This window comes from Eretmochelys imbricata, chromosome 18 (assembly GCF_965152235.1).
Source record: "Eretmochelys imbricata isolate rEreImb1 chromosome 18, rEreImb1.hap1, whole genome shotgun sequence".
In the NCBI taxonomy this organism is placed as follows: Eukaryota; Metazoa; Chordata; order Testudines; family Cheloniidae; genus Eretmochelys; species Eretmochelys imbricata.
The window spans coordinates 9,506,684-9,534,023 of NC_135589.1; the positions used below are offsets into that span (position 1 = coordinate 9,506,684).

The 27,340-nt window shown below is 47.8% G+C and overlaps 1 protein-coding gene across 1 annotated transcript; it reads right to left on the bottom strand.

The window, feature by feature from the left end:
- Nucleotides 1-769: 769 nt before the first annotated feature.
- LOC144277052 (trypsin-3-like) lies at nt 770-25,951 on the bottom strand. Its single transcript, XM_077837575.1, has 5 exons — nt 25,813-25,951; nt 8,791-8,950; nt 7,201-7,342; nt 2,454-2,720; nt 770-922 (listed from the first exon to the last, which is right to left on the bottom strand). The coding sequence occupies exons 1-5, from the start codon at nt 25,949-25,951 to the stop codon at nt 770-772; spliced, it is 861 nt and encodes a 286-aa protein (XP_077693701.1).
- Between the last annotated feature and the right edge of the window lie 1,389 nt (nt 25,952-27,340).

Sequence of the window (27,340 nt, forward strand, 5' to 3'; positions counted from 1 at the left end):
TGGACTCCGTACCTGGAGTCTCCTAGGCTCTGTTCGAAAGCCCATTGAAAGACTCCCATTGACTTCAGTGGGCTTTAGATCAGACCCATTGTGATGTTCTGACACAAAGGTTCAAAGGAAAAACCCTCCTGGCAGCAGCTTTAGTCATTCAGTACCTGAGCCAGGTCTTCATAATGCGCCCTACAGGGGAGAGAATACACTAGTAATTAATCATGGCCAAGTTCCGGGCATAGCCAGCTGGTGAGGACAGCAAATCACTCAGCTAATATTTAAAAGGGAAGTGACTTTGAGCTTATTTTGATACTAGGAACATTTTGTGCTCAGAGATGGATCCTTCCCCCACTCCTGGATGTTTGATCTATTCAGTGGTTTTTACTGCACATTGCTTTTCTTTTTCTTTCCTTCTCTCTGGTGGCTTTTAATGAAGTTAAAATTGGTTCTATTAATCCTTTGCCTGCGATTCCTTCTGGTTTTTAAGTAACTTTCAGCCCCCGCATGTTTTCAGAATCCTAAACCTGTGGAGTTATTTTATTTCCATCAAAGGCAGAAATCAGTGTACCTGACGCAGAATTTGAGAGGTATATATACTTCTTGCAAGAGAGTGCTTTTTAAAAAACACTATCTCCCTTCTCCCCCAAGGTGGCTTTCAGACGGTCCCAGGAGGGCTACATTTGAAGGAGCTTCTTGTTTCTTTTTCATCACAAGTTTATTTGCTCAAAGCTGGGAACGGGCAGTGGAAGGTGCATGTTGAGAGGACATGGAGCCGCCACTATTCGCGCCTAAAGATGGTTTTGTAAATCCATTTCTGAAAGTTGGCTACTGCGGTGTAAACACCTGGGTACCTGGGACGAGCGCAGCTGTTCCCCCAGGACACAATCCCGAACACTCGGCCCTCGCACACCAGTGGCCCGCCAGAGTCCCCCTAGAAAAGAAGCAGCCACAATAAAGGTTTTGGTTTTCTAAAATGGTTTGCGGGGGACCCTTCCATCATTGTAATAAACACCTTTCCTGTCTAGGAACGGGAGGACCAAGAACACTCTGGGGCAGATTCTCCGTAGCCCTACACCCTAGGTAGGCATTTCACCAGTGCAAAGTAGGTATAAAATGCTGCTCACTCAAAATAGTAACAGCCTTCTTTGCACTGGTGAAAGGTGCATGGCAATGAGGAATCAGGCTCCTAGATTACATTCCATATATTTCTGGACCTGAGTCCCAGAAGGACTTAGGCAGCCTGGAGGGAATTCAGAGATGGAGGGGGCGACTTATGAGACCACAGTCTCTGCTCGTGTAAATGGGCTCTATGCCATTGATGTCAGAGCTTTGCCTATTTACACCAGCAAAGAATTTGGCCCCATAAATGTAACTTAACACATTTCCCACCCTGTCCTGACAGTCCCGTTCAATGGAAATTGCACCTGACCCTTTCCCGGGGCAGCACCCCTGCCCAACCGATGGAACAGTTTTCTTACAGGACTCTAGAAAGACCCATCAAAACTGGCACGGTCCTGCCCTCTGAGAGACAATGCTGGAATCCCAGAGAGATTTAGTCCAGCCCTTGGGGACATTCTGCACCATTGTGCCTTCCTATGTGTGATGCAGTAGCATCATGCAATGACCTGGTTTCACAACACAAGAACATGACCTCATGCCGCACTGGCGACGTGATGACTAGGTCCTGCCAGACAAATGATTAAAAAAGAGGTAATGCATTTTGGAAGGGACACCTTCGGCCCCATTGTGCTTTCTTGATATTGTCTTACCCAGGAAGAGGGGGGGAAAGAAGCTAGTGCATTTCTAGCTTGCCATTCTGTTCTTCTTGCTATAAAAATAGATCGGCCTTCTCCACCCACCCTCTGTGCTTCAATTCCGGGCGTGAATCATCTCCAGTTAGGAGGTGTGTGATCAAGGCTTTAACTCTATAGGAACTTAAGGACAAGGCAGCGCGGAGGACAGCTGCCTGCCGTGTCTCTGTGCAAGCATTTTACTCCAGACCCTCTCTCATCACGCTGCCCACTGGCTGCAGTAATGGTGGTCAAGATTTTCAAAAAGGGACTCGTGGTTTTGGGTGCCCCATGTGGTCCCCTGAGAAGACCCTGATTTTTGTCCCAGAAAGTGCATCCTCAGGAAACCAGGTCCTTTTAAAGGTGTACTGGGCACCCAAAATTTGAGAGCCCCCAAACTCACTCGTCACTGTTGGCTTGTGTCTTCCAAGTCTGTTTAGAAAAGTACTAGTTTCCTATCAGATGTGGAGGAGGCAGGAGATGCTTGTTAACGGATGGATTCTTTTTAATGGGACCCAGCGGGTCTAAAGACCCATCTGACACTGAGTGCCTAGCAGTTCAGGATGGTTCTCTGCAGCTTGGGCATAGCTGGCTTGCTAGAGGCCGCGCTCTCTCCGGAGGAGAGGTTTGAACTTGCAGCTTCCTCTGCAGAATTAAGGAGGGCAGCTGTACCTGGCAGGCATCTTTGCCCCCTGTGTTGAACCCGGCACAGATCATGTTCTTGGTGATGTGTCCCGCATAGGAGGCCGTGCTGTTACACTTCCCAGAAGAGATGATAGGCAGGCGCAGGCTGCGAAGGGTGTCTGAAGTCGTACCGCCCACGGGAGTGGTGTAACCCCAGCCAGAGACTTGGCAGAAGCGGCCCTCCCTCACGACCGCTCCTTGCTGGGGAAGTGGCACAACGGAAACAAAAGCATTATGCACCAGTGGCCTGTTCAGCTGTTCGGAGACACCAAGGGGAGAGTCATTACTGACTGGAAAGAAACAGAGGCGGGAACAGGTGATCATGGGCATAGGGCCTTGTGTACGGTGACAGGCGAACCTCATGCAACTCACAGCTCGGGTTCCATTCATGTTTGGGATGCTTCCCTGAACCAGCCAGGCTGCATCAGCTGCAAAATCGAATCCAGATCCAGGGTTTTGGTTTGGCCCATCATGGAAATGGGACCTGGTTGCAAAACTTGGATCTGGATTCAGTTTCCAATCTTTTCCTCAAAGCCATGGGGTGTTTGGATCCACTGTTTTGGTCTAAGACTTCACCCTTATGGAAAGTCCTATAGAATGTAAAAGGCAATGAGAATTTTTCTATAAGATTCTTTGAATCCTCCAATAGAATCTAGAAGAGAATTATGTCCTGGCTATAGAATTCTATAGGATGGGTCAAAATACCTATAGAAAGGATCTCATTCTCTATGAAATTATCATGGTTTTAGGACTAATTTCTATAGGAGCCTATTTATTATATTTCTACAGGACCCTCTTGGTTTCATCTCTAGTAAATTCTGTAGGCTTCCCACAAAGGTGGTGTGCAGCAGCTGTAAAAATTGCATTCGCCACTCCTCAACTTTAAGGGAGGATCTGTTGGATTGTTCAGGCCCTTTCTGTTAGCAAAACAGAGATGCACAGGGAAGAGTACTGAATTAACATTTTCAAACCCTCAGAAAGGTTTGGTTTGAGTTTTGGGTAAAGGTGGAGGTAATAAATTTATAGAGTTTAAGGCCACAAGGAACCATTAGATCATCTATTATGATCTCTTGTATATCGCAGGCCATTACATTTCACCCAGTTACCCCTGTATTGAGCCCAGTAACTTGTGTTTGGCTAAAGCATCTTCCAGAAAGGCATCCAGCTGGGCACTGAATACATCAAAACCTGAATGGAGAATCCATTACTTCTCTTGGCTGTTTATTCCAATGATTAATCATCCCCAGTGTTAAAAATGTGGGCCTTAGTTCCAATTTGAATTTGTCTGGCTTCAGCTTTGGCCATTGGTTCTTTTTCTGCCTTTCTCTGCTGGATTAAAGATCATTTTAATACTGGTATTTTCTCCCCATGAAGATACTTATATACTGTAATCAAGCCATCGCTCGATTTCTGATACACTAAACACACCGATCCCTTTAAGTCTCTCACTGTAAGGCATTTTTTTCCAGCCCTCAAATCATTATTGTGGCTGTTTTACTCCACCCTCTCCAGTTTTTCAACATCCTTTTTAAAATGTGGACACCAGAACTGGGTGCTATATTCCAGTATTGCTCTCACTAATGTAAATGTAAATTCCCCTCCCTCCTTCTACTCCGTATTCCTGGGGTTATGCATCCGAGGATGGCATTGGCCCTTTTTGTCACAGCATCACACTGGGAGATCATGTTGAGCTGCTTGTCCACTGTGACCCAGCCCTGGGCGGTCTCTTTGAGCACTATAGGAGCAGACGACAGTATCATTTGCTATTATATGGGGATGATAATATAGTGTCTAGAGCTTTGAGTATGATTTACCAATGTGCGCTGTACATGCACGCTCTGCAGCAGGGCCATGCGCCGAGAGCAGAAACGAAGGGCTATGTTCATTTGCACACACTCCCCGTTGCTAACGGCAGGAGTCTGCAATCTCGGTTTTCAGTCTCTCTGAATGGTTCATCCTGGTGCTTTGGAAATATTTGATTTTAGGGAAATAAGAGCCAGGCTACCAGGGGCTCTTAGGAGAGAACTGAACTGCATCACTGTGTTCCAGCAGCCTCTGAGCTGCTGCTGCTTCAGACACGAGAAACCCCCTCCAGCTCTGCACTGCACATTCCCTCGCCGGGAATCTAGCAGACTCAGTGCCTGGAGCCTTAGACGGCATCACTTTAATGATTATTTAAACTCGAGTCCATTCTTATTAATACACAATGCACTTTGCAAACCTATTTGAATATATGAATGCTGTTTAAGTGAAAACAATACCGGCTTAGCCTGAAATGTTAATTTGTTAAAGGCAATCCTCCCTGGGAATTTCATTTAGCTCCCCTTTCGGTTTCCTTCCCTGGCTTGGACTTTTCACGGCTTCCTTTTGAAGCTACTGGATTAGTAAAATGACAGGTTTCAGAGTAACAGCCGTGTTAGTCTGTATTCGCAAAAAGAAAAGGAGTCCTTGTGGCACCTTAGAGACTAACCAATTTATTTGAGCATGAGCTTTCGTGAGCTACAGCTCACTTCATCACGGTATGCATCTGATGAAGTGAGCTGTAGCTCACGAAAGCTCATGCTCAAATAAATTGGTTAGTCTCTAAGGTGCCACAAGGACTCCTTTTCTTTTTGGATTAGTAAAGGGACAGGCAATCTTAATGAGTCCCTGTTACGTCAGGTAACAGAGGCTCCTTTGGCTTACAGAATATTTTGAACAGCAAATGCTCTTTCAGTAAGGGATTGCCACCTGGGAAAAAATCTCAGGAGAAACCATTCTGCAAGCACCTAGCATTTGCCTAGAAGACTAGATCTAGTGAATTTGCAGGGTGTGCTCTGCATGGGGATTTGGTGGGATTTCTTTCAGTGGCTGGGTTTGGATTCCCTCATGTCCCCCATGGACTGACTTACATTGATCAGCTCTTGGTTTTTATAATACAGCATCTGTTGCAGTGTGTTCAGTCATTTTGTCCCTGCCTTTAAATGATTCATGAACACTGCTCCAACTCCTTCTCCTGAGCAAACGCTGAACCTCATTGTCCCACGAATGTTTAGCGAGCTTATAAAGACCGGGTTCCAAAACCAAAACACAAGTAAAAAGATCACACAGGATGTGTATAGGCAATAGTGACGCGTGCCCATTCACCCACTCACATGAATGCTTCTGCTGTGTGGGTGTATAGAACTAGAAGCGGGCATGATTATATTCTGCACCTGCACATGCAAATTCAGTGTGCATTACCGTGCATCACTGTTTAAACCTGTAGCACAAACAGAAAGGCTTTGGGGCTAAACTGGCTCTCACCCATGAGGATACTCTGCAGAATCCTTTTAGATTGTTTTTTGCAGGGATGGGAGGGCAGGTTGGCCCTGATACTGCGTATAAGCCACTCCATATCCTTTAGGGACGCTTGTCCACTCAGCCTGCTCAATTCCTTACCAAGGAGTGGTAGGAAACAACTGACAATGACAGAGAGCCCGGAACTCAGGAAGTGTATCTCCAGCCTAGGTACTAATCAGTGCCTAGATACCACAGAGGTTGGTACTCTTCACTAAGGTAAATAGGCCCACAGAGTGAAAGAGACCCTGTGAGATCTGAAATGTACAATGATCAGTAACTAATCATAATACCTAGCACTTATATAGGAGGTAAGTATCACTTTACAGATGGGGAAACTGAGGCACGGAGCAGGGAAGTGACTTGCCCAAGGGCATGCAGCAGAGCCAGGAACAGAACCCAGTTCTCCTGAGTCCCAGTACTGTGCGTGCTCCCCTGGGGCATATTGACTTCCTGGGTAGAAAAGCATCAGAAAGCAACAATCGCATAGAAGAATGCACACCCCTCCTCTGACAAATTGTCCCCTCTCCAGCTGGTTTGCAGGTAGCTGGTGCTAGAGCCTCACAGTTGGGGGAGCTGGGAAGAGCAGGCACGTGTGTCCTGATTACTAGTTACTGGCCTTACTGATCATACATTGCGTGTCTTTTGGAACTCAGAGCCCCCTCCCTCACAGGGAGTAATAGCCCTACTTGTGTCAAGGAGGAGTAAGGCAGTGTTCATGGGGAGGAGAGGCAGTGCAGTCTAGACCTCTGGGATCGCTACCCTGGAGCTGGACAGCATCTGCAGTAGCAATGGGATAGGTAGGGCTGGGAAGGCCATTCCACTCCAGTCTCCTATTTCCAATGGCTAGTAACGTTGTCAACAACGTGCTTTTTGTGGGGGACACTTGGCAGGGATCGGTTAGTTTGTTTTATTTCTTTCCAGGTTTGAGAGAAGGGAGATGAAGGTGCTCAGCACCTCCAGCGATCAGACCCTACGTTTATATCAGAAGCAGTGCAGATGGGGCGACGGGCCTTGTACTCCAATTTGGGTTCTTGTCCTGGCTCTGCTGCTGGCCTGCTGAGTGACTTTGGGTGAGTCACATCGCTCTGTGCCTCAGTTTCCCCATCTGTAAAAATGGGGTGATGATTCCTCTCTCCTTGTGTAAAGTGCTTTGAGATCTACAGATACAAGGTGCATGTACGAGCTAGGTATTTGTTTTTATTAGGGGTCATTGGTGGTTTGTTCCTCTTCACCTTGACCTCCTCCACATTGCCACCATCCCTGCCTTTATTTCCCCTACCCCAAATGCTTCATGTCTGAATGCGTGCTCATTGGAGCACATGTACTTTGCTGTAAACAGCCAAAACAATCTGTAGTGACCCTCTCCCTCTCCAACAGCTGTCCTCCCTTTCGTGGTCTGGTGAAAACTTGTTACCTTAATCAGCATGATGTCCGCATTTTTGGAAGTGGAGCTGTAGTCCGGATGAACCACCATCCGAGAGGGCCGGAAGATCTGCTCTGTGCCTTCAAAAGTGGAGAGAGAATATTCCCCAGCTACAATCATCATCTGGTTAATTCTGTTGGGAGACAGCAGAGAGCCTAGTCACCGGTGCATCAGTGCTGGGGAAAAATATCCCTGCCCAGGTCTGATGTAAAATACAGTCCCTCAGAGGACTCAAAATATTTCACAAGGCTTGTAGCACTCACAGAACTAGCCATGTGAGATCTTGTGCACCTTTGTTTGAATTCACATGGAGTCAACACTGAAGTGATGGAGGGACGTGTGTGTGTTTGCCGAGTGCGTAGATCTGGCTGTACGACTGCTTGGAGGTACACATGACTGTGGGGGCGGGCAGCTCTGTGGTGAGGTGCGTAACAAATAGCATCATTTCCATTTTGCAGATGAGTAAACGAAGAAACGAAGTGAGATGTAATGACAGGGATTCAGAGGGAGAGCTGGGAATCCAGGCCTCTGCTCTGCTCACTAGAGAATCCTCCTTCCCAACATCTGTGTTAGAATTCCACAGTCCAATGTTTCTCCAGAGAGAGGATAATGAGCTTGTCCAAAGCATCAATATTATGAAATGTCGCTTACTAGGAATGGGCAAACTGGTTGGGGTAAAAGAAAAACTGACAGAAATTGTGCCCCGAACTTTGGCTGCACCAGCAATGAGATGGGAAAAATTCTGGTGAGCTGCCTTTTGCTGCAGCTCTTTTCACATCCTGGCTGCTGCTCCTGTGATGACCCCCCCGCCGGAAGTAATGCCAAGTCCCCCAAAGAAGGCTTTTCTTTCTGACCTTACTTCTTAAACACAACCAGGAAATCCTTGCAATTCTAGGACCCCAATTCAGCTATTCAGCAAAGCACATGTTTAACTTTAAGCATGCATTTAAGATTTAATGGGGCCCCGAGACACAAGGTAGATTGGCACTGGCTCAAGGTCACATGAGGTCTGGAGCTGAGCTGGAATTGACCTTAATAGAACGTAAGCACGTGTTCAAAACACCTTGCTGAATTGGGGCCCTAGTGAGACAGCCTGGAAAAGTTTCTTGCCCTCATTGGTCAGACCCAACAGGCTCGGATAGTTAAGAGAAGCAGCCAGACTGTTGGGTCCTTAATATGAACCAAACCTTCCCACCTTTGAAAAGTCATCCCTCCTTACAGCTCACCAGTCTGTGGGTGTAGGAGCTATAGGCATGTGAGCTGGTGGGGTCTGTGTGGAGATATGTACCAGATCCAGGGCCCAGCTTTCAACCTGAGCACTTAAACTTAGGCACCAAAATCCCTATATAGACACCGAAATGGGAACTTAGGCACCCAAGTTTGAAAACTGAGCTGGGAGCGTGTGTGTAACTATGTACAGGAGTCCATGGAGCTGTGATGTTTGATGGGGGTCCAGCACTCTAGCAAACCTCTATACTCTGCTGTGAGGGGAGGCTGGTCTCTTGTCTGATTCCCAGATGTCTGGCTGTGCGCTCTGAAGGCTGATGTTAAGTGGCCCCTGATTCTCCTGGCATTCCTTACTCAGTTTTGCAGTGAGCAGCCGTCAGGACCCAGCTTCGGCTGACCAGCGACCCACCGCAGAAATGGAAGCCTGTCTTCCTCTTCAGGGACACCAGGTACTTGGAGGAATGTGGTGCCACTATGTAACCCCCGATGATGCGCTGGAGGCTGTTCTGGCCACCTGCAGAGCAAAGGCAAAACTGTCAGGAGGAGACAACTGGCACCCCCAGCTGCTGTGTCATGCATGAACTGTGGCTACCATTCTGAAACGTCTCACCCCAGATCCCAGTATCACTGCATGCCGCTGGGCAGATCCAAGTGTCATTTGATGTAGGCTGCTGGCCAGGCCTTATTTTGAGGGAATAGGAGCTCTGAAACCAAATAACCTTCCAGGACCTTTGAATTTTAATCATGACCCCATAAGTTGCTGTGACAATTCAGGCCCTGTGAGGACCATCTAGGGGGAGATAAATGGGACTACAGAAGACGCTACAACACCAAAGAGGCACTTTAAATCACAGACAAGATGCCAACTCCCTCCCTGTAGGCTCATGTAGCTTCCATTAGCATCCGTAGGAGTTAGACATCGGCGCCAAGGGGATGGATAGACCCCTCAGGAGGGATTCTGATTGATCGACCGCTCTATTATCGTCCTCTCACTGACATTAGCAAGACAAGAGTCCATCTATTATTCACGCAGCTACAGGCCTTGATTTCTCCACAGGCGACAGAGCAATGATAAATATACAACCTCGCTGGTTTTTAATTGGAATTTTAATCAATCTGAACCCAGTTTAATGCTCACCAGAGTGAGGGGCTAATCGTACTAACCTGCCTGAGGCCTAGTGCAGGCAGGCCCCAGGCGTCTATCCCACTGTAGCAGCATGGCTACCCTGCTCCTAAAATAGAAGGGGTTAAAAACAGCCCGGGAGAGGGCTGTGGCTGGGGATGGCTGATTGGGGAAGCAGCCGCAGCTGGGCCATGCCCCAGTCAGGCCCCAGCTGGCCTGTATAAGAAGGCTGTGAGCCAGGGGCCCCAGGAGTCTCTCTCCAGGCTGGGAGAGAGCAGGGCTTGGCTGCCTGCCTGACAGGGTACTGAGGGGCACCAGGTGGGTGTAAAGGAGCGGACTCTCCCCTGTGGCCCCTCCTGCTGGGGAAGGAGCAGGCTGAGCGGGGCTCTCCAGGATGGCAACTCCGCAGGCTGTAAGGCCCGGTCCAAGGCCCGTAGAGGCAGAGGAAGGCAACAGGTCCGAACCCCCTTGCCTATGATGAGTGGCCTTTACGCTGCCATCTGCCCCAGGGGGCTTGGTGATCGCTGGCCGTAGCCCAGGCTGAGGCAAGGTGGGGATAGTGGGTTGGGGGTCCCCCAGGAAGGGGAGACCCAGAGGCAGAGTGTGGGGGTGCTGTCAGGGGGCAGAACCTAGATAAAGGGGCACTGGGGTCCGTGAGGGACACGGGGGCCAGAGCTGTGCGGATCACTGGCCTGCAGAGGGCACTCCAGGCTGGAAAGGGCTAATTCCCCAATGACCAGCAGGAGGGGCCACAGGGGTGAGTCCGCTCCTTTACACCCACCTGGTGCCCCAGCTCTGATCTGACTCGTTATCCCAGTCTCCAGCATAGCTCTCCTATGCACATCCGTTATGGCCTGGCGCTACCCCTGCTCTTCCAGTCCTGGGCCTCGCTCTCAGTCAGCGGCTGTGAACTGGTTGTCTCATGTGAACAAACGGGCTCTGGGATAAGTCCGTCAAACTCAGGTCTGATCTCGAGCAAACAAATGGACTGGTGCCAAAAGGAGAATGCCGGAGCACTAATCTAGTCACCTCCAAGCTAGATGAATCATTTGCATCTTGTTAGATGCTGAGTTTCATGGCACAGAGCAACGTTTCTTGTAACATGTCTGCTCTGTTCCTCTAATGAGCAGCCATTAGGCTGTTGTCTTTTAAGGACAGGTAACAAAGTAAGGGCTTTGACCTGCTGTGTATGCAGAGCACCGGTAAACTATTGAAACAGATCTTTAATGGCCCACAGCTGGGCAGATTGTTACCAGTACCAGTGAAAATTTGGGAACAATATGGTTAATGCACAATCATTTATTTGAGAAAGAATCACACAAGCAGTAAAGGTTATATAATACACATCTTCCTAACAAGCCTCAATTCCCGAAGTATAAACCCTCAGTAATTATGCTGGCCTTACACAGTATCCTGATTGGCAAACAAAGTAGGTATAGCTACCGGTCCTAGATGGAGACTTCTTCTCTTCTCTTCTTCTCCCCTCTCAGATACTGGGTCTGTCAAATGTCCCTCGAAGCAGGGTCTTTCCTGGTTACCCGAAGGCCTTCTGTCTTACAGCATCACAGACCTCTTCAGATGTTGATTGGAGAACTAGCTAACTAATTTACTTTGCTTAGCATTTATACCTTTTGTTCTCAAAGGAGTCACATGTCCCAAAAATATGCCAAGTGGGTGTTTTATTACTGGTTTCTCTAATTGGTATTTTAGAAGGGGGCTACAAAACTGGCACAGACCAAAGCTCAATCAACATTTACCCTCCCATCAGTCATTCACTTGAGCTCCTATTGCTGTGTCCTCCAAAAGGGGTTATTTCGATCTGGGTCAACCTGTACCAAGCTCACCGATGGCATGTTTTTGTGTTTTCTTTACTTTGTGGGCTGGTCGATCAGCTGACGTGTTTCAAAGGCTAGGTCTACACTACCACAGTAAGTCGATCTATGCTATGCAACTCCAGCTACGTGAGTTGACGCTGGAGTTGACGTACCTTAGGTTGAGTTACCGCAGGGTCTACACCGCGGGGGGTTGATGGAAGAAAATCTCCTGTCGACTTACCTTACTCTTCTCGTTTGGGATAGAGTACAGGGATCAACTGGAGAGAGATCTGCAGTCGATTTGGCGGGTCTTTACTAGACCTGCTAAATCGACCACTGGTGGATCAATCTCAGAACATCGATCCCTGATGAAGTGTAGACCTGCCCAAAGTCTCATGTTGAGACATATGAACAGATGGAGCCTCAATTATCCATTCAAGTGCAATTTCAGCACACTCAGTAAATTTCCATACCAACTGTCTGATGCTAAGAGAATCCTGCTCCCAGAATCCTCTAGCCAATTCAGACATCCCAAGCCACACCAAATTCATGCTTACCACATTATTCATACCAATCACAACAATTCATAATAATTTGGCACCACCCCAACATAAAGTGCACTGGCTTTATACATCAATAAATAGGGTGCTGTGTTGTCAGAGTTATCGACACACTAGCTTCACTGGGTTAGTGATTGTCCAGTAACTGTCATGCTCCGCTAGAACATCGGTGACCTACAGATGAATCTAAGTGACGGAGACACTGACAAGGCCGTTCGGCTCGGTTGCATCACTGAAGTTGTGACTCTTTTGAACAGGATGGACAATCATGAGCAATGACAATAGAGACCTCTGTTGAGGCAATGGTACCAACACGGACTGGATGCTAAAAGGTGACCCCATCAAAGCCAATGTGCTCTGGTAGGTCAGTGTAGTGCCTGCCACATGAAAGTGATGGAGGAACAAATCACGGTGCTTGGTCTGCTCAGTCCAGTGTCTACCCGAATGACCTACTGAGAAATGACCGCCCCCAAAAGAAGCTGGTACACTTTGTGGGGTGAGTGTAGATTCAGAGCCCTGGTGGCTGGGGCAGAGCCTGAAGAAGTTGCTGAAGCTCTGATCTAACCTGGGACACTGGGAAGAACTGGCCCAGAAGGTGGTGTGAAGAATCTTCTGTTTAATGACTAATTTACCTAACCTTTTCAAAGAGGTAGCAGCATCCTCACTTTTACTTGGCCCCTTGTCAAAGAACACCAAGACTTGGCTACATAATAATAATGTAATAATTATTTGAAGCCTCCTTTGATTTAGGATGTGAGTTGGTCACCTGTGTAAGTGCCAAGGCAAATATGCAGTTAGGGGTCTGTGAGAAGAACCCATTATTTTGGGTGCTCTGAGGCAAGATTCTGAGGTTTTTATTTGGGTTTACACTTAGGGCTTCTTACTGCAAAGTGCCAAGTGTTTCTGGAAAGTGCTGAGTGCCCAAAACTCCCAATAAAGTCAATGGGAGCTGAAGGCTCTCAGAATCCATCAACTCATGCTGAGACCAGGTTTTTAGTCCTTACTCTGGAAACTTCCTTCTGAAGTCCATAAGAGTTTGTCCTGGGTAAAGACTCAGGTTTTGGCCCTTTCCTAACATCCCAAAATTCCTCCCAAGAATCCCCTGAGCTGAGGCATTGCCCTGAGTTTCTTCCAGTGGTGCAGTCCATTTCCAGGGCATCTGATAGGCAGATACCTGCTTTCGTGGCGTTATTTCCAGAGAACAATGAAGTGTGTTTGATTTGTGTGAATACTCTTCCTGTCGAATTACACCGTTCTTCCAAAAAGTCTCCCTGTAGGTGGCCTCTTTGTCTAGAACAATTTTGCTCAATTGTGGCATAATTTAGGAAGCAAACTTGCCTTGCTAGTCGTTTTACTAAACAGATACTGAATGATAAACACTTTGGGCATGTTTCCTCCTTTTTACTTTGTACAGCTCCTTTCAGAGAATCTCCAAACGTATTAAAATAATCAATTAAGCCTCACAATGCCCTCAAAAATATTATCCCTCTTTTACAGCTGGGTAGGCTGAGAGGTTGAGTGAACGGTGTGAGGACAAATGGTATTTCTATGGCAGAGCTAGGAATATAACCTAGGAATCCTGACGTCCAGTCCACTGCTCTAACTACTAGACCTCGTTCTCCTCTCAATATCTGCAAATGATCCATGCTGGAATCTCACAGTACAATGTCTTATTTCTCTGGAGACTTAATGAACTTGCCTTGATGTTGACAGTGGGCCAGTTTCACCTGAAATGTTGGTCCACTGAAGATACACTGGGTCTAATTGACCCTTGGTGTATCTATATAGATAGACAGATAATAACACACATAAGTAAATTTCCAGGTTTTCTATCAATCTGATGGTTTAAACAAATAACGTTATTAGTTCTGTAACAAAACAAAACAAAACAAATAAACAACCTGTGAAGAATGCTGAAGGTGAATCAGATAAAAATGAAACCTGGGAACAAAATATGGGACATCTTAGAGAGGGGGAAAAATCAGGGTAGATTTCTGGATATGCAGAGATGTAAACTGTAACAGGGACTCAGGTGTAATTTGCCAGGAAGAGTATTTACACAAATCCAACACACTTCTCTATGTTACAGATGCACATTCAGCAATCTAAAGACAGTAGGGTTTCCAGACATGAAAGGCCATCTAAAGCTAGATATGCATATGAAATACTCACCGATCAAAGAAAATAACTGCAGGAACAGCAGAAGGCTCAGTGCCAGATAATTCATCTCAGAATCAATGTAAGACACAAGCACCTGCCAAAGGTAGCTTCAGCTCTTAGCTGCTGAAGGGAGAGAGAGACCCAAAGAAACTTCACTTCATACCTAGATATCCTGGTTCCTCTTTCAGTTCCCATGACAACGTGAATCCCAAAGAGAACAATCAATTATTCATGGAGGCACTTCAGGACACTGGTGTCTGATTGACTAGAGTTAACCTTGTGTTCTCATCTTCCTCCCCTCAGCATCCAGCTGAAAGGGCCATAGCCTTTACCGCTCACAAACGCTGAATGGAGCTTCTTGGGTTTCCTGGCAGTGAAGTGACACTGATTCCAACAAACCATCCCTTGGCAGACAGGGAAGGCATTTCTTGAAGGGTCTCCATCTCCTGCTTCCCTTCAGGTGGCACTGCAAATTAAAGCAGAGATCCACTCATCTGAGTTGTCAGAGCTGGAGCAGTAGCAGCCCAGAAGCGATGCGGACAAGCTGCTCATCAGTGCTGGGCAAAATGCTTTTGATAAAGCCTGAAACAGGGTCAAACGTGCCTTGTTTGGGAAATTCATGGCAAACTCAGGCCTGGATTCACCATTGCCTTGCAGCTTGTGGTGTCCTCATTTACACCAGCGGAAGAGAGTGCACGCCTGATGATGTTTGACCCCTGCTTTGCACTGGTACAAATGACTGCATGTCGAGTAGGCTATGCGGAATCAGGCCCACCAGAGGGGCAAGGGGCTCGCTGGGGGCAATGAACCTCTCAGGTGGATCATGGGCCCAGTATGGAGCAACCCATTCCCCTGGTTTTACCAGGTGTAATGTTCTCTATGAATTTTGGGGTCCTGTTAGTTCCTCCATGTTGGTGTAGATTTACCTCCACAGGCGAGAGCATTATTCCAGCTGCTAGGCGTTAGTCCATTGAACTCCCAACTGTGAGCAAACTTCTGCCTTCAGTTTCATCCACGAAACCCCACAGAAGGAAAAGGACGTGCATGAGGCAGAATGCAGCTCACTATGTTGAATAAATCAATCAATCCTAGAGCCATTCAAATAGCTGTGATTGTGGGTGTAAAACGTATGCAGGAGAAAGTGACATATTGAACCTGGCTTCAGCTGCAGTATCTAGGACGGTGTTTGTATGGCCCTCACCCCCATAGAATCGGAGTGAATCCAGGCTGTGTGCTGGCTACGGCTGGGAGAAATATTCAGTGAGACCGTTTTGCGGGGGGTTTTCAGTGACACTTGCATGTGGTAATGATGATGCCCCGGATCTGGGGAAAATAAAAAGAGCTGATTCCATTCTGCAGGTGGATGGTGACTTATTAGCACCAAGCAAAAAAAATGTAGGCGTTAAGACAATATACACCAAGACATTACTTAAATTCCCTGGAACCCATACAGATAGCTCAGCCTTTTGTTTTACGTAGCAGTAATACAAGGATCCTAAGGGCCTGCCTCCTGTATGACACTGGCTCCATGTCTAGTTGGCAGCCGGTAACAAGTGGAGTGCCCCAAGGGTCGGTCCTCGGGCCGGTTTTGTTCAATATCTTCATAAATGATCTGGAGGATGGTGTGGATTGCACCCTCAGCAAGTTTGCAGATGATGCTAAACTGGGAGGAGAGGTAGATACGCTGGAGGGTAGGGATAGGATACAGAGGGACCTAGAGAAATTAGAGGATTGGGCCAAAAGAAATCTGATGAGGTTCAACAAGGACAAGTGTACCAAGTGCACTTAGGATGGAAGACTCCCATGCACCGCTACAGACTAGGGACTGAATGGCTCGGCAGCAGTTCTGCAGAAAAGGACCTAGGGGTTACAGTGGACGAGAAGCTGGATATGAGTCAACAGTGTGCCCTTGTTGCCAAGAAGGCCAATGGCATTTTGGGATGTATAAGTAGGGGCATAGCCAGCAGATTGAGGGACGTTATCGTTCCCCTCTATTCGACATTGATGAGGCCTCATCTGGAGTACTGTGTCCAGTTTTGGGCCCCACACTACCAGAAGGATGTGGAAAAATTGGAAAGAGTCCAGCGGAGGGCAACAAAAATTATTAGGGGACTGGAGCACATGACTTATGAGGAGACGCTGAGGGAACTGGGATTGTTTAGTCTGCGGAAGAGAAGAATGAGGGGGGATTTGATAGCTGGTTTCAACTACCTGAAAGGGGGTTCCAAACAGGATGGATCTAGACTGTTCTCAGTGGTAGCTGATGACAAAACCAGGAGTAATGGTCTCAAGTTGCAGTGGGGGAGGTTTAGGTTGGATATTAGGAAAAACTTTTTCACTAGGAGGGTGGTGAAACACTGGAATGTGTTACCTAGGGAGGTGGTGGAATCTCCTTCCTTAGAAGTTTTTAAGGTCAGGCTTGACAAAGCCCTGGCTGGGATGATTTAGTTGGGGATTGGTCCTGCTTTGAGCAGGGGGTTGGACTAGATGACCTCCTGAGGTCCCTTCCAACCCTGATAGTCTATGATTCTATGATTGGCTTAAGCAAGTTAGCATGAGTGAACCATAGGCCTGTGACCCTTCGTTAGATAAAACAGCCCCAAAGTTATCCTAGATTTGGGGTAATCGCTTGCTTAAGACAGGAGTTGGTACATAACAAGACTAGCCAACCACAGGACTTTTGAACTGATACTAGGCTTGGATAGTTTTGCTTTAGCAACCGTTGACGTGTATGGTAATGAGCTAAAAGGCATTAATATGTTAACCTGTAGGATAAAGGCATCCCAATATTATGAGGGTGAGGAAGTTAGATATGGACATGGGAGGCTGGGTATCTGAATGAGTATTCATGATAGTCCTCAGGCTCTGTAACAGACCAGGCCACCATGTAAGCAGGTGGTGAGCTATCCTCATCGACCCTTCAGTTCTTCATTGTCATCATCTACCACCAACCTTCAGGCATTTGGGTCTGGACCGCTGGACTCATTTGGCATGCCAGGGATGGGGCTGGTCCTTTGTCTCTCACCACCAGATCCCCAAGGAAGTTTGTGAGTATATGAGCACATGTAAGGAATGATACCAAAGATACTGCTGCTATTTATTTATGTGGTTTGCAGCTTTCTTGTCTTTATTGGTCATGTTACTAAAAGTGGCTAAGGCTTTGCTTAGCCCTCAGTGTGACATGCTTTGCCATGCACCCTGGGTTCCAACAAGATATTGAACTGGTTAGTTTTAATTCTGTTGTATCTGATTCTGGTCCTAGAGTCCTATTAAATTACTATTCATTGGCAACCAATACAATTATAGAATCAGGCTACATCACACACAAAAGGACAACCATCTGTTTCCACTGGCACCCACCAGGGACTTCCAGAAACTAACACCTGTCTTCTCCCATCTCAGCGCAACTCCACTTCTGCAATTGCCTACAGGTCTTTTATAGACTCTCCCGCATCAGCAGCAGGTTCTGTACCTCCCACAGGGCCACCCTTCCTTCTGGCCCATGTATTATCCTACATGATGGCTGTGAGACAGTCACTTCCCCCTTAAACAAATTTGTGCTCTGGAAAGCATGGGGCTGAGCTGTCTGTATTTAGGTCAGCCAGAAATACTCTTCGGGGGCCTTCCTTTGAGCTGAGGAAATGTCTGCAGAGTTGCTCCAATTTTGCAATGTATGAAAGTGGTCTGATGAATTTTTGAGTAGACAGTTTCTCTTTTTTCACTATGTGGATGTTAGGGATCACTAGACAGAACGAATCTATGCACACACGTGCAACTACACATAAATACATGTGCATAGCCATGGATCCTGGAGCGTGGCCCAATACAAAGAGCACAAGTCAGGGGTGAGTGAGTGAAGGTGTCTTATTGCATTCTTTTGATCTCTGTGATGCTCTGTGCAGGGCTGGTCTCTCAGTACCATGTCAGGGCAGCCCGAGGGTTGCTCTAATTTATGTCAGGCTGCGGTGGACACAGAGAGCTGAAAAGAGAGCCCCGGACCAACAGGAAGTAGAGAGATTCTGGCATCATGCACTTTCCTCCAGCCACACCAGCAGCAGGGAAGATGACTCTCCTGTGGCTGGTTAAATTGACTTAATGATCAGAGGGCTCCAGCTCTGTGACACAAAGCAGCTGTGCTGAAGCAGAGGATCTGGACAATATACACAACTACTAGGACCCAGAGAAATGCTCACCATGGTCCACTCAGTCTTATAACACGTGTGTGGCTGTGGAATAAAGATCGGTATCAGGGGATACTTATTGCCAGAGTCAGGCTGCTGGATTTAGGGGAGGGCGTAGTAGGCTCTGGTTGAGCTCCATCATAGGATTCTTCCTTTGAGTTGGAGCTAAGGGAGTGCTTGCTCAGGCCACCCCAGGCCCTTGAAGAATCAGAATCATAAAAATATAGGGCTGGAAGAGACCTCAAGAAGTCATCAAGTCCAGCCCCCTGCATTGAGGCAAGACCAAGTAAACCTAGAACATCCCTGACAGGTGTTTGTCCAACCTGTTCTTAACCTCCAGTGATGGGGATTCCACAACCTCCATTGGAAACTTATTCCATAGCTTAATTATCCTTATAGTTAGAAAGATTTTCTTAATATCTAACCTAAATCTCACTTGCGGCAAGCAAAGCCCGTTACTTCTTGCCCTTCCTTCAGTGGACATGGGGAACAATTGATCATTGTCCTTTTTGTAACAGCCCTTCACGAATTTGAAGACTGTTATCAAGTCTCCGCCTCAATCTTCTTTTCTCAAGACTAAACATGCCCAGTTTTTAACCTTTCCTCATCAGTCAGGTTTTCTAAACCCTTTATCATTTTTATTGCTCCCCTTTGGACTCTTTCCAGTTTGTCTACGTCTTTTCTAAAGTGTGGTGCTCACAAACTGGACACAGCGTTCTAGCTCTGGCCTTACCAGTGCTGAGTATAGCGGGATAATTGCCTCCAGTGTCTTTCATATGACACTCCTGTGAATACACCCCACAATGGCATTAGCCTTTTTCTCAACTGCATCACACTCTCGACACTCGTTCCATTTTTCATCCACTGTAACCCCAGATCCTTTTCAGCACGACTGTCGCTTAGCCAGTTCTTCCCCATTTTGTAGCTGTGCATTTGATTTTTCCTTCCTAAGTGAAGTGCTTATCTTCATTTAATTTCATGTTGTTGATTTCAGACCAAGTCTCTGATTTTTCAAGGTCATTTTGAATTCTAATCCTGTCCTCCAAAGGGATTGCAAACCCCTCCCAGCTTGGTGTCCTCTGCAAATTTTCTCAGCATGCTCTCCACTCCATTATCCAAACCATTAATGAAAAGATAGAATAACAGACTCAGCCTTTTCAACGGCAGCCACTTAACTTGAAAAAGGGGAGAGGGACAGAGGTACCTAGGATAAAATGGAAGGCAAAAACCCACAAGCATCACCAAGACAGCTGAGCCACTATCCTGTGGGGTTTGTGATCCCTTCGAAAAAGGGAAGGGGACTAGGAGGCCAGCCTGTGAGAAAACAGCAGCTTTCTACCTTAGTGGCTCCAAGGCAACAGACATCAAAACCAAGAAGCAAAATGATCAGATTCAACCTTGAGAGTGCCCGTGCTTTACTATTCCCCTCACTGCAAGCTGGACTGAAATGCTAAAAAGTCCTGACAAGCAGCCCCCAGCCCCTCCCAGCTCTGTGTGTCTCTGGCTTCAGTTTAATTTAGAAAAAGCTTTTTTATGGCTCTACATTTTAAAAAAAAAAATCTCAAGGTCACTCAATCAATAATCCTCTCCTTGGCTAAATAAACATGGGGATACCAGTTAGCAGGAGAACTCTGGGTTGTTCAGCGGCCCCTCATTACAACAGGGGCGATCGATACAAGAGGCACGTAAGTAGTCGCTCCTTTTTATTATTCATACTGGCATTGATTGGCGAGGAGAAAGATGGAATAATTCCCTGGGCAGCGTAGCCCCTCTCACAGGCTGTGCCTGTGATGCACTGCTGAGTGTGAGTTACCGGTCCCCTCTCTGTGCCCAATCCATACAGGATGAGTCCACGGCAGCCCAGCTAGGGAACCTGAGATTTTCAGCTCAAGCTGTAGCAGCTTATGCTTTTAGATCCAGAGGTCCCCAATTCAATTTCTGGTGCGTCAGCCAAGATAGCAGAGGTTACACACCCTTGTCAAATATTTCATGTTCCCATGAGGGATGGAGGAAGCCGTTCAAATCAAATCAGAATCCACCCAAGACTTGGACCACAGCTGCTGATATCCGGCAATGTCGGGAATCTCACAAAAGAGAGACTGTTCCCAGGAGTTTCCCAGCCCGGCCTGTTAGCCGGAGGGATTAGGGTATGTCTGGAGAAACGTCCTCACAGTGACATCTTCATCTGAACCACTAGCGGTAGTTGGAGGTTCATTCATGGCTCATTTGGGGGAGAGTGAGTTTGGGGGAGAGTGGCAGAGGGGGGAGTGAGTTGCCCGAGCAGAAGTTGGGCCCAAAGCTGCAGTGCACTTTTCAGTTCCTTTTTGTAATTTCTGATACCACAGGAGCATCTCCGTGCGAGCTCAGCCAGGGCTTGGGGGAAGTGGAGGCTCCTGCCTATCAGTCACGAGGCAATGGCGTTTTCACTGTGGCTTAGTCCTGACCCGAGGCGAGTCTCTGGAGCTGATGCCGTAGACACTACGTTCTCCCCTGGGTAATGCCAGTCAGGAGTACACACTGTGTTTTGAATGCACAGGGTGAGTTGCTTTTGCATTTCCCTGGATGAGAGGGTGCTCAGGGCAAGCCATGCAGGCATCTCTGAGAGAACAAAGAAGGTCACCTACAAAGCACTCTACCCATGCAGAGGGCTCTCACTCTGTGAGCGTGACAGCTGCCATCTTTGCAGACACTGGGAACTCAACTGGGGATGTCCGAAGCTAAAAGCATGAGCTAATGAGCCAGGCTCTCTAGTTTAGAGCTGAACAGAATCTTCTGTGGATCAGGCTCAGAGGGGGACACGTAACACACACTGACCAGTGGGTTACGTTCACCCTGGCTGGGAGAGCACCATTCTAGCATGTCACACAGGAGCACCCAGTCCCCTCCCTGCTATATAATACGCAGCAGTCGGCTGGCACTCTCTGAATTCCTCTGCAAGCTCCCTAAAAGGAGTTTCTTTCTGCAGGAAATGTGCCGAGACACAAAGGACAAGCCCATCTCAAAGCAAGGCCGCCGGTCCACTAGCATCCTTTCCTCATCAGGCATTGCAGTGCATTGAATCTCCACCAAGCCCTGTTGCTGCCTGTGAGCTGAGCCACCGGAGGGAGAAGGGAGGAAACTATGAACGAATGGCACAATCAGAACACCAGCAGAAGGTGGCAGCAGGATGGGCATTCATGACACAGTGAGCAAAGATACTCCAAGAAGGTAAATTCTACAGGGAAACGACACATTGTTCCTTCTAGTGCTGGAAGGTGCTCTCGCATCTCAACTGTATATCAGTAGGCATCGATGTTGGCCAGTGCGAACACTTCTACCGCAGGCTAAGGGGCTCTCCACATGTAACCCTGTTGCTGCGAAGGGCTGCAGCCCTGGAGCAGAGCATTCCTAGGGAATGAGGGCACAGCTGCAGAAGAAAGGCATCGGATAGGAACACGCCAGTTTTGCCTGGTGGCTACAAAGGGTGAAGTCTGCACTGCAGACCCCCCCTGGGGTTCAGAACTGAAGAGAAGAAAGGCGTGGCCAGGTATGGTCATGAAAATGTTAGGGGAGAAGATGTGGGCGCCCAGGGAGGAGTGTGGGGATGAGTCTCGGGGTCCTCGGGGAGAAGAGAACCACCCTCTGAAGACAGGCACTTCTAAAATAGATAATGCTGTTGAAACACCAAGCAGCCTCCCAGTGGTGCAGTATCAGCTTCCTCCTGTGCAGTGACACAGGCTGCTCAGAGACAACAGGGTGTACCTTGGATTCACAACAGGCCTCCTCCCTCAGCCACACGAGCACACCTGGGCTGTCTCACCTTTCAAGTCTGTGACAGTGAGGGCGGTAACCGGTATCTTGTATGCCCCCCTCAGCCACTCACCTGTACACAGGGCCTGTACTGTGTCCAGGTATCCCTCAGCAGGGCAATGAACCCCAGAGGACTGTTTGCTGAGTCACCGGGTGTCATGGAGTTGAGTCTCTCTGGCGGAGGGGACAGAACAATTCTTTGTTAACTGCCTCCCGGGCTGGGAGCCACAGTCCTAGATCCATAAAGGCAGCATGCCCGCGTCCCAGGCCTCTACTGTGTGTTCTGTTCAACCGCTAGGGAAATCGCAAAAGAAACCCATCTGCCAGAGGAGGGGTCTTAGAGACCCCAGGTGTGTGAGGTCATAGGTTGTATTGGACCCACTTCTGTTGGTGATAGAGACAAGCTGGATCCAATAAAAGATAGGACCTCACCCACCTGGTCTCTCTAATATCCTGGGACCAACAGGGCTATAACAGCGCTGCACATGGGAATTGCTAAGGCAGTTATGGATCCTATTGCCACTTGGACACCGATTCGTAGCTTGGCTCTGTCAATCATGGCTGACAATCCTCCTCTGATAGCCATTTGTGAAACCAGTTTGGCCTCTCCACCTAGTCCCGACCTGACAGGTATCCACAGGGTCATGGCCCCTTGTTGGCAGCACAGCTGAGAAACCCGTGGCTGAATGCACCATGCTGAGGACTGGCCTACTCTCCAAGGTAGGGTGCTGGATTCATCAATCCCCTGCATCACAGGCTCCCAGGCTTCCATTGCCCGCATTCCTTCAACCTTTCTGTGTTAAAATGAAAAGCTGACTTTAATGCAACCAGTCCTTAGCCGAAAGGCTTCAGATACCAAGAGGGATCCATGAGCAGCACACAGGATTGACTCTGCTTCCCTCTCGTGCCTTGAGGGCGACCCCTCCATGGCAGGGTGGAGGTATGTTAGTGGGGTACAGTGGGAGGAGCTGGTACATGCCAATAATTGTTCCGTGGAGAGAGGTTTCAGACTCCAGGGCTGTCAAGCCAACCTTTCCTGAGTGCTTAAAAAAAGAGGAGGGTCAAGAAGCAATGACCTGCGTCTCTTCTTGGTGTTTTCATTGAATGCTCTTTTCACCACCACTTTTCCAAAGAGTTTATAAAGCAACTGTTACTGGACACAGCTGCCAGTGCCAACACTTACACCCTGATAATGAAGATGGGCCCGTGATTCTCCTTTGGATCCGGAGACGGGCGTCTAGTGCCCCAAAAATCTGGGAATGTTCCGCTCGGACCCGAGGTTTTCATTCAGCCCATTATGACATCTCAGGCACCATTTGCAAATTCTGATTGGACTGGGGAGCAAAGTTTGAGGGTGCTAAAATCTCGGGGTTTGGGTCAGGCCCAGGTCAGCCTGGAAGGCTAGTGAGCCTCTCCTGGGCAATTCAGTAATTCCCCCTAAGGAAGAAAGCAAAAATATAGAAGGAAAGCAAGCTGGACTCAACTATCAGATATATCAAGGAAGTGGGACAGTCGCCAGCAGCTGGAAAACGATCTCTTAATTAACAGTGAATTAGACTCCTGCAGTAAGATAAAAGGAAGACAATGTGGCATAATTAAAGAACAAGGAGAGCAATTTGCTTCCCATGCCCCTGTGCACCCCTCCCCAGCAGGGTCCTGCTGCAAATCAGAATCGTTTGCTCCCACTGTCACTTCCATTTGATCCCGGATGTCCTCATGTATCCTGGTCTGCCTGTCACCCACAGGGGCTCTCTGATGCCTGCCCCACCGCCCTGTACTGGGTCAGTCCTTAGCATGCAGCTCCCACCTCCCTCGGCTGCCTGATTTTAGTCATTACATATGATGCTTGACTCTGAGATTAAGGAAACAATCCCCCTGCAACTTTCCTCCTCCTCCTCTGCAATTTGTGTGTCCCGCCCTTTGGAGGCTTCTGTGGCACATTTTAACAAAAAAGCATCCAACATTCGGACCACAGACAGTTAACAAAAAATCTAGACATGGCTTAGCCACATGCCAGACTGAAACTCCCTAGCATGGCTTTCATCTGTAGATCAAAAATCATGGAATCCAAAATACAGTCCCTTAAAAGTTACTCCAGTGCACCATCTAGTGGTTCACTGGGGCTCCCACAGATTCATACCTCATGTATTCCTCTGAATCAGTGTTTCACAACCTTTTTGATACCAGGGACCGGCTTGCTGCCTTCCTAAACTGTGTCAGGGAGATCTCAGGGACTGGTGCCGATCCACAGACCGGTTGTTGAGAAACACTGCTCTAGGCAATAATACGGTGCAGTAGATCCAAAGAACTTAGTGCACTTTCCCAGCCTCACAACACACCTTTTGTGAAGTAGGTAAGTTATTATTATTTATTATTTACTTATTTTTTGTATTGGGATAGCCTCTAGGAGCACCCCACTCCTGGATCAGTGCTACGCACTGTGAAAACACAGAACAAAAGACAGACCCTGCCCCAAGGAGCTTACAATTTTTAACTTTCATACAATTTTTAACTTTCATGCAATTTTGTCTTATTAACTTCATTTCACAGATGGATGAGAAGCGAGGTTGAGAAACTTGCCCAGGATCTCCCCGTGAGTCACTGGCAGAGCCAGGAATAGAATCCGGAAGCCTTGTCTCCCAGAGCTGTGCCCTGACCACTAGACAACGCTGCCGTCTGCATTAACTGGAATTAATTCATTTAGCCATTTGTATTAACTGGAAATCTTTGGGTATGGTGGCATTCTAGCTTTCAGTATCTTGTGATCAGTGTATTTACATCTGAAAAATTACAAGAAAGCAGAGATATACGTTTTCTAACACAGGTGACCTAAATAGAATATGAAAGTCTAATTACCACGCACCTTTTTTACATTAAATCTATGTGCATTTTAAATTGATGATGACAGATACTCAGTTCAAAGTAGTTTCCAAAGAGAAAGGGGCTTGTTCTAATTCTGCATGGTATTTTATAGCCCCATGTAGATCCATTAAATATTTTCTACTTATGCAAGATCTCCAGGATGAAATTACCCTAACACATCATCTGTGAGTTCTTACAGATGCTAAGGACCAGACCCTCAGCTGCTGTAAATATGCATAGGCAATTGATTTACACCTCCTGAGGATCTAGTTGTGTGAGTATGAATTATCTGCAGATGTCATTCTTAATAAATAATCTGTGCAATTCATTCTGTGATTTTCAGGCTGGGCAGAATTTTGTGATACTAGATGTTGAGTCTCTGAGTGCATTCCAGACAGGACCTGGCTCTTGAATGTTTAACTGATTCGCAGTTTTGACCCTTGGAATGGGACCTGGATTATTGCATTATAAATTGAGCCAGATTAAAGGCTGGTGGGTGTGCAACCTCTAGGTTAGGTGACTCTAGGCTCCAGTTTTGTAAACTACCTTTAAAAAATTCCCCTTTCCTTTTTTTTTTTTTTAAGCTTGCTGCACAAGAACACAGACAGGATCCTTCCTAGGAGTTTAGAATGCGACATCGCTTCACTGTGGTCCCGTGCTCGCAATGGCACGCGTCGCCTGGGGAAGCGCATTGGCTGCCGCTGGGAGTGGTGCAAGGAGCGCCAGGAGCTGGGAGTCCTGGTGCCGCAGATCAGGTCCAACGACAACACCATCGTCACCCCGCGTGCCAGGGGCATGCTGGAGAGGACCCTGAAGGCAGCCATCCAGTCACTGTACATGGAAACCCTGAAGTGTAAACCGGGCCAGGGTAAAGCCTTCAAACTGACCAGCAAGTGGGACGCCAGCAACCACTTGCCCCCCAGGGGTGGCTTCACCCGTTTCGCCATCTGGCGGTTCATCCACTGTGCCCGGCTCAACTGCGTCCGGCTCAATGGAGCCGTCCGCCACGGGAACTGAGACACGCATTGCAGGAAGTGCGGCTACTCCAACGAGACCCTGCCCCACGTCCTGTGGAGCTGCAAGCCCCACTCCAGAGCCTGGGAGCTGTGCCACAAAGCCATCCAGAACCGCCTGGTGAAAGCCATCGCACTGCAGCTGCGGGAGGTCGCTGTGAACTGCGCCATCCCCGGTACTGACAGCCAGCTGCGACCTGATGTGGTAGTCACCGACGAGGCCCAGAAAAAGATCATCCTCGTCGATGTCACAGTCTCCTTTGAGAACAGGATCCCGGCCTTCCACGAAGCCCGAGCTCGTAAGCTGGAAAAATACGCCCCCCCTGGCCGACACCCCAAGAGCGAAGGGCTACGAGGTGCAGATGGACGCCTTGATCGTCGAAGCCCTGGGCGCTTGGGACCCCTGCAACGAGCGTATGCTGCGGACCTGTGGGATCGGTTGACGCTACGCACGGCTCATGCGGCACCTCATTGTCTTGGACACCATCCAATGGTCCAGGGACATCTACATCGAACACATCACTGGCCACCAACAGCACCAGGAGGTGTGAGCCGGTATGACATTGTGCATCAACTACAAGAAAGGGACTGAGAGACTTTTCCCATTGGACCATATGAACTGGAACCATAAACTCAATGAACATTAAATCTCACCAAATGAGGGTAAATCCATCCTCATCATCGTATCCACTCATTATACTCTACACCTGAACATAGCCATTATTGGGACAACATACCCCCATATCTCAGTGTCTGTACTTTGACCCGTTAACATTTTACCCCAAATCAGGGATATTGCAGATTATGTATTCCTTACGCCTCCCGATCCTAAACCAAACTTCGCATCCCTTGATAATCTGTACCTTATTCCCTGATAACCAGAAACTTCTATGCTTAAATTCTGTACCGTTTTCTTTTTATTTTAACATCATCTTAATAAAAGTATTAAATCTGCTGCGGAGATGTGCAGCGGCAACATACAGCCCACCAAGGCATGGAACAGAATGGGAGTATATCAGGAAGGTTGGGGGTGTCAATGTTCTCCTATAATCTCTCCTGACATGACTGAAATGGGGAAGAGAAGGTTTTAACCGTTCTCTTCCTCGGCTAATTCCAGCTCTCACGGGCTAAGAAAGTTGGTGATAAAACGTGACTTGAATTTCAGCAGGACATTAGCTTTTAAAAAGGGGCTTCAGCCGTGGGAAGTGCTGAGCAGCATCCACTGCCTTGGGCAGGAGTGCTCAGGATGTCACAGGACAAGCTCTGCACTTCGCAGTATCAGGCCAGAAACACAACATGGGACTGTATCCCTGAAAGGAGATCTGACCATGCCTCTTGGTGACCCTAGGTCACAGGGTCCTGCTCAGGAGCGGCAGCAGCTCCCTAAAAGTGGGTGGGGGCC